We start from the raw sequence: 12,182 nt of genomic DNA, 5'->3' as shown, positions 1-12,182 counted from the left end.
CACCTTTTTAAAAGGTACTGACAGCACTCTTCACGACTGCCTAACAAAAATTTGTTGAACCTAGGGAATGACTGCAGCATTCATATTACCATTGCTTCCACCTGTATTAGAAATGGCAACAAACATTTTCTTGAAAGAACAGTCTTTAAAATAATTATCTTACTGTATACAAATTGAAAAAAATGCTATCCTTGTTTAAAATACCAGCTTTGCCCCAAAATGATAGTGGCTTTAGAAGCAGGTAGGCTGGATTCAAACTGCAACACCACCATCTTACTAACTGAATGATTTGGGGCAAATAACTGAACTCTCTGAGCCTCAGTTTCTTCATCTGTATAATGGAGATAATTATACTTACCTCCCAATGTTATTCTAAGAATTAAAAAGATAATACTTGTCAATTAACTACTGTGGTGTCAAGTATATAGCAAATAATAAATATTCATCCTCTCCACTTCCTCCAAAAACAAATCAAATGATGCACTTCAACAGTCATTTAAACCAAAAACCAACCTTTATTCCTCACATCCTTTTGCAATTATTTTTAGCAGACTACACTGAGTGAAGGTAAAAGTATGCCAATATCAAAAGTAACACTGGAGTGAATACACAGACTAATATTTTCAAAAACCCACAAGACAGTGGGAAATTGAGGATGAAAAGGTGATCAAGTTGTGAATGCTTCAAGAAGAATGAATACATTCAATATCACTGCTAAAATCAACCTTTTACTAAATTAAGACCTCAGTTCAAATCAAACTATAGCTATGTAAAATCAACCATTTCCTAGTATTTGGGCTCTTCAGAGAAGCTTAAAATTCTAGGTTTGTGAATAATATCATAATCGATAACAAGCAATTTAAAGATTATCTATTTAAATAAGAATGTAAAGAACAAAGGAAAAAATGTTATCCAATACTTATAATTAATTTCTTATCTAAAAATGTCATTTTAACATTTTAACTCAGACCTTAAGCATGAAAGCTTCTGAAATCTTAAAAAATCTTTTCTTGAATGCTATTTCATAAGAAGTGTCATACTATCCTGTTATTGAAAATCGTCACTAATTCTGTCCCAACACTATCAATTCCACAAAGATAAACCACATAGATAATATTTGCCTACAGAACTTAAATTAATCAAAGGGTAGATCAGTCATTACTGACCTGCATGTATGTCACCTTCCTACATAGTCAGGGACATTACAGCTCCATCACCTCCAACAAGATCTCCTAAACTGACACAGAGGAATCTACACCTTACAGAAACCTCTACTTGCAAGGAATGCAGACACCATCATTCTTTCATGGACATTGATCAAGTGATACCTTTAACAAGTATCACTTGAAAGAAAGTCCAGAAAGGTTAAAGTAACTTATCTACACAGTGACCTGCCGACTTCCTGCTCAGACGGTGAACTCATATCTAAGGCTGGTAACAGATTCAGTGCTTTACTACACATCATGTTTCACTGGAATTTATATTACAGGGCTCATAACACCATTACAAACGAACAGCAAAGTGAGATCAATTCTAGAATTCCAACATGAGTCACTTACATATGAATGTATCTGCACTACCTAGAAAAGATACATACGACTAGATTATCTACAAAGACAAAAATATTTTCACAGCAAAACAACAGTGACAAACTAGATGCAATTTTTAAATTAAGTTCTTAAATTATACAAAAAGTATTTAATCCAAAGTAATGCAAGAAAATCATATGAAGACTATTAAATACTATATGCAGACTATACGAACTATCAGAAGTTTGTGCATATTCCCAAAGTAAAAATTTTATACTGATTTTCTCTTGTTAATGGAAGAGAAACACATTACATACTAAATACAACAGAAAATGCCTCACACATTTCCTCACTTAGAGGTCTGATAAATGATGAGAGAAACATTACAAGTCAATTCTAGAAGTCCCTTTACTAGAGTTTAAGTTTGCCAAAAACAAGAACTTAATTCTGTTCACAGCTATATGCCTAGTGCTTAGAAAAGTGACTAGCACATAGTAGGTATTCAAAGGTGTGTTAAATAGAAGAATAACCTAGTACCAAGTCAACAGAAAAGTAATGTGCAATCCTGTCTACCAATGCAAGCTAGCCAGAACTAGAAATTATCACAAAAGAAAACTAACAGAACCCAAGAGTTAACCCAAAACTTCCTTCCTTTTCCTTAGAGAAAGGTAAATAAAACTAATTAGTTCTGATGAACTTACCATGTTACCAAATACATGTAAAAAATACCTGCAACACACTGACATAGGAAAACTGGCTGTAACAGCAGGAAAGTGAATAAAATAGGAAGTCTCTGTATGTCTTAAACAGAATTAACATGAAGGTCATAACATTTTACTTGAATAGGTTTCCAGAACATCATGGCAGTCTGTTGTTCTGGAAAGATGTATTTTCAAAACATTTGATCTAGAATATAAAAGCAAAGACTCAGCAGTACATTTCCTAAGAAACATAAACTTAGAAAAAGTTTTCAATAGTCAACTTTTTAGAGGTGTGCCCCAAATTTTCCTCTGTAAATCACACAAAAAAAGTAAAAAATGTGAAGGTTATAATAATAAAATTAAAAATTTTATTTGAAAACTGTTTTTCAAAAATTAAAAAAAATTTAATGGCCTAATTTTTAATTCTGAAATATTAAGATTAGAAAATGTCTTAAGAAGCAGTTTTTATGAAACATGACTGGATGAGGTTAAGTCGAGGATAAGATGAGATGGAATGGGATGAAATGGAATAAATGTACTTCATCAACTCCTTGTTCTGTTAAATATGTACATGTGTTTGCACAATGGGCCATACTAGCAATATATTTCTTACTGCTAGCATAAAATTTTTTAAGTAGTGGAGAAAATAGAGAAAAAGAAAATGTGTCCTTAACTTTTAATAATTACTAAATACTCTTTACAAGTCATCATACAGTGCCAAGATATACAAGCAGTATTTATGTCTGTTTTTTGCTAAGCTATGCAATATGCTGCTACACAGACATTCTCAACTCTGCACACTAAAATCACCAGGAGAGCTTCTAAAAAATACAGGTGCCTAGGCACCATCTCCAGAGGATGATTTAATCTGCTGGATGAAACCCAAGCACTGGTACTTTTTTGAATTTTGTTTTTTTGCCATACAGCACAGCATGCAGGATGCAGGACCTTAGTTCCCCAACCAGGGATCAAACCTGTGATCCCTGCAGTGGCAACACGGAGTCTTCCAACCACTGAAACACCAGGGAAGTCCCAACTGGTACTTTTTTTAAAAGCTTAATTTCCCCATGTTATTTCAATGCACAGCCAAAGTTAAAAACCATTAATCTAAAAAGATGTTTAGTGTCAGATACTTTTCTCAAACATGTAATGCTTCCTTTATGAAATTCTGAAAATTCACTCATTTTGCTCATTTCTGTAACTTTTTCATTTTCAAGGATTTAGCAATAATATTAGGTAACGAAAATAGCAATTCACATACACCAATCCTGAAGGTCTGATCTAGAGAAGTTAAAAATCCTCAAATGCTAAATATACTAAAATTCTGCGGTTTTCTTTTTGTAACTAGGCTCTTTCTTGAGGTTTCAACTCACCCATTTGGACTACTGTATTTCTATAAGAGAAAGCTAGCCCTAGCTCATAGGCTTCCCAGGTGGTGCTAGTGGTAAAGAATCCACCTGCCAATGCAGAAGATGTAAGAGAAGTGGGCTCGATCCCTGGGTTGGGAGGATCCCCTGGAGAAGAAAATGGCAACCCACTCTAGTATTCTTGTCTGGAGAATCCTATGGACAAAGGAGCCTGGCAGGCTACAGTCCATGGGGTCACAAGAGTAGGACACACCTTAGTGACTGAACTACCATGCATATATGCTTTTTTTTTTTTTTTTTGGCATTCCTATTCTACAGGGAAGGTTCTTATCAGAACAATGTAAAAATGTTATGAAAAGAAAACCACAGGATTTTAGTATATTTAACATTTGAGGGATTTTTAACTTCTCTAGATTAGACCTTCAGGGTTGGTTTATGTGAACTGCTATTTTTTGTTTGCCTAATATATGCATGAGTTGATTGTTAAAAAAAAGCCTGTGATTTACTATTTATTTAATTGCTACTGTTCCCAAGAAATGACACAGTACAAAGTGTAACTACTGTATATGAGAATGATTCCCCAGGCCATACATGAAAATCAATTTTACTTATATTAACACAGCAATACATATATTAAACATAGCAATATCTATTCTTGTAAACATAGCAATACATGTTCTTGTAAACTTTGGCTAGCCTTTTTGATTATGGTAAAATGCCAATAAATCCTAAATTCAGACCAAAATCATTAAAAGATCAAATATCCTATTAGTTATAAAATACAAAGAAATCAAAACAAAACAAAAATTAACTCTTTAGAGTGTTTAATATTTTTTAAAGAGCTCACAAGTAAGTTGGCCACATCACAGACAGGCTAGCTAGCTTGTATCTGGGATAGTATATGTATGTGTTCTACCAGACTGCTGGCTTGGCTCTTTCTTGTTATCTACATGTAGACAGTCATCACACAGTAAACATAAATTTATATATAAAGGAGAATAGTCACTGAACATATAGGGGAGACTGCAATGAGTTGTGATGATCCCAGTAAACACTGAAATTAGAACGATATGGTTTAGTGGTATACTCCATCTCCCCCTGGTGCTTCAGGATGAAATAACATGACTTTTAAAAACTCTCCTGGATTATGAAAAAATGTACATGAGAGACAACCAAATCAATTTTTAAAGTGTTTCTATTTTTTTGCCATTAATAACTTCAAAACAGAATAAGTACTTTATGAAGTCACAACCAAGGCAACAAAAAGATGATAAAGGAATAAAAACATAAGAGTTATACATATTAATCAAAGCACCAAATCATCCTTCCTCTAAGGAGCATGAAAGTATTTTCTTTGCACTTTTGTTTATACTGTAGCAAATCAGTTTAAGATTTCAAAAGATTGAAGTCATACCTCCATTAGTATGTGGTTTCTTTTTAAATGAAACTGTATTAACCATGTCCCACTCTGCTTCGTAACTGTTCAGATGTTCCGCTACTCGATGAGCTCTTTCTTTTGGGGCCTGGGTCCATTCTACAACTGAGCTGGAGTCCTAAAATAATTATAACATATAAAATATTTAGGGACTAAGACTACAATTCTATTTCAATCAATAATGTCTTCTAAGCTTCTATATAAATTAAGTTTGTAGGTTGTGGCAGACATCACTGGTGGGAAAACTGAACACTATTTCCTATCCTTTCTCCCTTGTTCAAGTTAACAAAAAAAGAAAAGCATGTCCAGACTCTCCTGCAGATAGAGTTATCAGTGAAATATAAGCTAAGTCAACAGTAGGCCTTGGGAATGCTTTGATTTTCCTAATAAAAGCCTTATCCCTTTGCCCCTACTTCCTGCTTTCGATGCAGCTATGTTGCTAAAAATATAACAGCCACCTTACAACCATAGAGAAAAAACAAGAAAAACACTGCAAAGAGCTCCAAACCTCCAGACTTCTGGTTATTTGAGGAAAACAGCCAACAGTAGCCACTTATTGAAGTCATCATCATTGGTTGCTACATTTCTCTTAATCAAAATTACCTAAAAGCTACAAATAACATATCTACATGTTTAGTCCTAAAGAACTTTGTTTTAAGAGACTAAAACAAAAAAACAAACAAAAATCTTAAAAAAAAAAAAAGAACGAAGTCTAAAATGCAACATTAATAATTTGACTAAATCAAAAAATTTAACTTCTAGTCAACAAAAGATACTACACATAAGTTAACAATAAGCAAAACTGTGTGAAATCTTTCTAAAATACATAGAAGATGACAGGAAAACATCCAGAATACAAAAATAACCCCTACCAACTTACTTAGAAATCAACAAATATCAAAAGAGAAAAGGAAATTGCATGAACAAGCAAATCAAAGAAACACGAAGTGACAGAAGTCCAACTTCAGAAACAAAGAAAAGCAGGGTGAATTTCAACTTTTATGCTCCCTTCAATTAAAAAATAAAAATATAGACGACAATGTGAGGAAATGCTACCTCACACTGTTGATAACAGTGATAATCAGTACTGACTGAAATGAAAATTGAGTCATATATTAAAATTTAAAATATGCATATTTCACAATGGCTTTATCTACATTAGAAAAATACACATGTATACAAAGAGGCAGATATAAGAAATCTCCTCCTAACAGTGCTTGTGAAAGTGAAAAGCTGAAAATATCTTATTATCCATCAAGGAAAGAATAAGTAAATAAACTAGGGGTAGCCAATAAAATGCTAGGCAGAAGTTTAAAGACTGATATCTGTTCATGTGCATTTATGTTCAATATGTAAAAGTAAATAAAAGGAAATCATGAAACAATGTATGCAGCATAACAACTACATGGAACATACATAATTAGAAACACACTAGAGAAAACCTGGGATGATGGGTGGATGGATGACTACAGACAGATATATAGACAAGGTAGGAAACGTGTACTGATAGAAGTCTGGAAAGATACACAGTCAACAGGGACAGATGAGGCATGGGGTTCTAGTCAAGGAGGGCGCAACTTTCTATTATTCAAATTTTTACAATGTGGATTACTTGTGTAATTCTTTTCAAAGATGAAAAAATGATTTTATAGGAACAGGAATGTATTATAAAGAAACAAAAGAAATTAGTAAGAAATAGAAACAGACTGAAGAATAGAGGGGAAAAATACTGAATGAATGAAATTATAAAGTGGAGTGCTTTTTCCTCAGAGTCCTTCCACAAATGTCACTTCTCAGGGAGTCCTCCTTGTTTGCCCAATTTAAAAAAGGCAACCTTTATCATCATCACTACCAATTAAGAGGAAAGCTAAGCAGCATTTACAGAATTCAACTCCACCCAAAGGCTCTGACCTAGTGAATCAGGTACTTCTGGAAACTAGGATAAAGGTCAAGCTGAAAAAAGGACTACTAACAAAAGTCCAGAAGGCTGGATGTTTATTCATTGGAAAAGAAAACAGATTCTCTCTGGATTATAAGAAACCAGGGACACTGAGCAAAGAGATAATACACTGAAAACAAGAGAATCGATCAAAAGTTCATCAAACGAGTTGGCAAGACTCCCAGCTCTCAGTTCCCAGAATAGTAGAATCCAGTTTTCCCTCTTCAGGCAAAAATCTGTAGACTCTTCTCTGACAAATAACCAGCCCAAAAAAAAAAGACTCAGGTTTCAACATCAGGGATTCCACCCAGAAACAGCCTAGCCAGGTCACCCCAAGTCCCATCTATGAACAAACCTACCCACACACTAGTTGAATGGTTCTATGAAGATCTACAAGACCTTCTAGAACTAACACCCAAAAAAGATGTCCTTTTCATTATAGGGGACTGGAGTGCAAAAGTAGGAAGTCAAGAAACACCTGACGTAACAGGCAAATTTGGCCTTGGAGTACAGAATGAAGCAGGGCAAAGGCTAATAGAGTTTTGCCAAGAGAACGCACAGGTCATAGCAAACACCCTCTTCCAACAACACAAGAGAAGACTCTACACGTGGACATCATCAGATGGTCAACACCGAAATCAGATTGATCATATTCTTTGCAGCCAAAGATGGCTCTATACAGTCAGCAAAAACAAGACCAGGAGCAGACTGTGGCTCAGATCAGGAGCTCCTTATTGCCAAATTCAGACTTAAACTGAAGAAAGTAGGGAAAACCGCTAGTCCATTCAGGTATGACCTAAATCAAATTCCTTATGAGTATACAGTGGAAGTGACAAATAGATTTAAGGGACTAGATCTGATAGACAGAGTGCCTGATGAACTATGGGCAGAGGTTTGTGACACTGTACAGGAGACAGAGATCAAGACAATCCCCATGGAAAAGAAATGCAAAAAAGCAAAATGGCTGTCTGAGGAGGCCTTACATATAGCTGGAAAGAGAAGAGAAGCGAAAAACAAAGGAGAAAAGGACAGATATACCCATTTGAATGCAGAGTTCCAAAGAATAGCAAGGAGAGATAAGAAAGCCTTCCTCAGTGATCAATGTAAAGAAATAGAGGAAAAAATAGAAGGGGAAAGACTAGAGATCTCTTCAAGAAAATGAGAGATACCAAGGGAACATTTCATGCAAAGACGGGCTTGATAAAGGACAGAAATTGTATGGACCTAAGAGAAGCAGAAGATATTAAGAAGAAGTGGCAAGAATACACAGAAAAACTGTACAAAAAAGATCTTCACGACCCAGATAATCACGATGGTGTCACCTAGAGCCAGACATCCTGGAATGTGAAGTCAAGTGGGCCTTAGAAAGCATCACTAGGAACAAAGCTAGTGGAGGTGATGGAATTCCAGTTGAGCTATTTCAAATCCTGAAAGATGATACTGTGAAAGTGCTGCACTTGATATGTCAGAAAATTTGGACAACTCAGCAGTGGCCACAGGACTGGAAAAGGTCAGTTTTCGTTCCAATCCCAAAGAAAGGCAATGCTAAAGAATGCTCAAACTACTGCACAACTGCACTCATCTCACATGCCAGTAAAGTAATGCTCAAAATTCCCCAAGCCAGGCTTCAGCAATACGTGAATCGTGGACTTCCAGATGTTCAAGCTGGTTTTAGAAAAGGCAGAGGAACCAGAGATCAAATTGCCAATATCTGCTGGATCATCGAAAAAGCAAGAGAGTTCCAGAAAAACATCTATTTCTGCTTTATTGACTATGCCACAGCCTTTGACTGTGTAGATCACAATAAACTGTGGAAAATTCTGAAAGAGATGGGAATACCAGACCATCTGACCTGTCTCTTGAGAAACCTGTATGCAGGTCAGGAAGCAACAGTTACAACTGGACATGAACAACAGACTGGTTCCAAATAGGAAAAGGAGTACGTCAAGGCTGTATATTGTCACCCGGCTTATTTAACTTCTATGCAGAGGACATCATGAGAAACGCTGAACTGGAGGAAACACAAGCTGGAATCAAGATTGCCAGGAGAAATATCAATAACCTCAGATATGCAGATGACACCACCCTTATGGCAGAAAGTGAAGAAGAACTAAAGAGCCTCTTGATGAAAGTGAAAGAGAAGAGTGAAAAAGTTGGCTTAAAGCTCAACGTTCAGAAAACTAAGATCATGGCATCTGGTCCCATCACTTCATGGGAAATAGATGGGGAAACAGTGGAAACAGTGTCAGACTTTATTTTGGGGGGCTCCAAAATCACTGCTGATGGTGATTGCGGCCATGAAATTAAAAGACGCTTACTCCTTGGAAGGAAGGTTATGGCCAACGTAGATAGCATATTTAAAAGCAGAGACATTACTTTGCCAACAAAAGTCCGTCTAGTGAAGGCTATGGTTTTTCCAGTGGTCATGTATGGATGTGAGAGTTGGACGGTGAAGAAAGCTGAGCGCCGCAGAATTGATGCTTTTGAACTGTGTTGTTGGAGAAGACTCTTGAGAGTCCCTTGGACTGCAAGGAGAGCCAATCAATCCATCCTAAAGGAGATCAATCCTGGGTGTTCACTGGAAGGACTATGTTGAAGCTAAAACTCCAATACTTTGGCCACCTCATGCAAAGAATTGACTCATTGGAAAAGACCTTAATGCTGGGTAGGATTGGGGGCAGGAGGAGAAGTGGACGATAGAGGATGAGATGGTTGGATGGCATCACTGACTCGATGGACATGGGTTTGGGTAGACTCCAGGAGTTGGTGATGGACAGAGAGGCCTGGTGTGCTGCAATTCATGGGGTCACAAAGAGTTGGACACGGCTGAGCGACTGAACTGAACCCACACACTGAGAGAGGATGATCAGTTTTTCGTGTGCTGTTTATTGGCACCACAATACAAACATCACCAAACAAAGGCAAGTGTCTACATAAAATGATAAAAGTCTAAATGAAACAGGGGGAAAGGCAGTGAATTAGAGAAAGTGAACTATACACAGAAATGAAAACATCTAAAAAATTATCCTTAAATTCCTCAGAAACAAAGGAGTCATGAATGAATAACATCCATGAAGAACAAGATGCAATTTTTCTTTTCAAGAGGGGAAAGGGGACACGTAACAAGATGCATTCAAAATTTAAAAAACAGCAAAGATGAAAATGGTTCCAGAAGAATTGAAACATAAGACTAAAGAAATTTCCTAAAAAATAACATACACATATACAAAGAATTAGAAAATAGTAGAGCATTAAAATACTACAGGACCAACATAAAACATGTAGAGGGTTCCAGAAAGAATGAAAGTAGAAAATGGACAGGAAGAAAAGAAATCACCACTAAAACAATTCAAGAACATTTTCTAAAAACTAAAAGATATAACTTTTCACATTAAAAAGGCCTATCAAGCACCCACATGTAGGATAAAAAGGACCACAAGGGCACATTTCCAGGACATCTAGAATACTAGAAACAAAAAAGAGATTCTAAAAGCTTCTAAAGAGGAAAAAAATATAGCAAGGATCAGGATTCGAATACATTAGACTTAACATTAATAAAAGAAATAAATGAAATATAAAGACAGTAACTTCCAAAAATATGGGGGTAGGGGGCGGTCCTAAGATGGTGGAGGAATAGGACGGGAAGAAGACTTTCTCTCCCACAAATTCACCAAAAGAACATTTAGACGCTGAGCAAATTCCACAAAACAACTTGTGAATGCTGGCAGAGGACATCAGACACACAGAAAGGCAGATCATAGTCTTCAAAAGGAAGTAGGACAAAATATAAAAGATAAAAAGAGAGGCAAAAGAGGTAGGGACGGAGATCCGTCCCCGGGAAGGCAGTCTTAAAAAAGAGAGAAGTTTCCAAACACCAGGAAACACTCTCTCCGGCGGGTCGGTGGCGAACCTTGGAATCGCAAAGGGCAAAATAACCGGGAGGAAAAATAAATAATTATTAAACCCCGCAGTTTACATACCTAGCAGCAATTCCCAGAGGGCGCGGGTGCGCAGCCCAGACGCGAGTTTCGCCAACTAGCAAGCGGAGACCGGGCAAGGAGGGGCGGGCCGAATTGCTTTGGGTTAGGACTGAGCCTGAATGCCCTGCGGGCAATCTGAGGGAATTAGATTGAGACAGCAACCTAGACCATCGGATAGCTTTCCGGCGAAAAGCCCTAACCTAAGACACCGCCAGGCCGGCTCACAGAAAAAGGACTGAGCAGAGTAAACCAGCCGAAGATCAGCCCATCCCCAGCAGGAGACAGGAAGGGGAGGGCAGCGAGAGCCGGAAGGGTGGAATCGCGGCCCCAGAGAGGCATTCTATACCCAACTGCTAACAGACCTCGCTGTTAACCAGGACTGCTTGGAACACTGGAGGGTCGACACCCGCCAAGAGGGTCGCAGCCAGAGATCAGCTCCCCAGGGGAAAGCATGGCACACCTGGGAAGCTGCACCCGTTGTACACCCAGAAAACCAAGGGGCTGGGTCGGGGGAAGGGAAAAAGGTGCAGCCCCCTACCGCGCTAGCCAAAAACCCGGTAACCAGAGCTGCTCGGACCTGGGCAGGGCACTAAACCCAGGCTCAACCAAGTCTGCACCTTTGTGAAGTACCCAGGAACCAGAACCTGAGTGGCTTAGACTTGGGAAATACAGGCAACCCCAGGGGCCGCTTCAGACAGTTCCCAGCAGTGCAGCCTAGAGCCTGAGCAGTGTAGACTGGGAAAGCACGCATGCAGTGAGCGAGGCAAACCCAGAGTGGCCAAAACATTGTGACCACATGCCAGTGAGATTTGTTTGCAGTGTTCCCCCCTCCCCACAGCACGACTGAACAAGTGAGACTAAAAAAAAAAGTGACCACCACCGCCCCCCTTGTGTCAGGGTGGAAATTAGATACTGAAGAGACCAGCAAACAGAAAAAGCTAAAAGAAACAGAAGAAATTGCTTTGGAAGTGACAGATGCAACAGATTAAAACCCTGTAATTAGCACCGACTACATAGGAAGGGGCCTAGAGACCTTGAGAAGTACAAGCTGGACCAAGGAACTATCTAAAAATGAACTGACCCCACACAGTCCATAACAGGTCCAGAGAAAGTCCGAGATATATTTTTACTAGTTTCATTTTTTAAATTTTTAAAACTTTTTTCTTTTTGTGTGTTAAATTTTTTTTTATTTTATTTTTAAGTCCCCTATTACACCTTCAATTTTCATTTT

General features: G+C 37.7%; 1 protein-coding gene across 8 annotated transcripts in view; it reads right to left on the bottom strand.

Annotated features, from left to right (window-relative positions):
• The window catches only part of TBC1D15 (TBC1 domain family member 15), a 68,799-nt gene that overhangs the window by 41,399 nt on the left and 15,218 nt on the right, over positions 1 to 12,182 (bottom strand). For all 8 annotated transcript variants that reach the window (XM_081593153.1, XM_081593146.1, XM_081593147.1 and 5 more), the window contains one exon: positions 5,012 to 5,150. In XM_081593153.1, the coding sequence (XP_081449279.1) occupies positions 5,012 to 5,057 (46 nt within the window). In that variant the 5' untranslated portion in view covers positions 5,058 to 5,150. The remainder of the gene's footprint in view (positions 1 to 5,011; positions 5,151 to 12,182) is intronic.

This window comes from Giraffa tippelskirchi, chromosome 4, assembly GCF_054371585.1.
Source record: "Giraffa tippelskirchi isolate mGirTip1 chromosome 4, T2T-mGirTip1v1.2.pri, whole genome shotgun sequence".
In the NCBI taxonomy this organism is placed as follows: Eukaryota; Metazoa; Chordata; class Mammalia; order Artiodactyla; family Giraffidae; genus Giraffa; species Giraffa tippelskirchi.
Note: the sequence above shows the minus strand (reverse complement) of the source record. Positions and strands in the feature narration are given on the sequence as shown.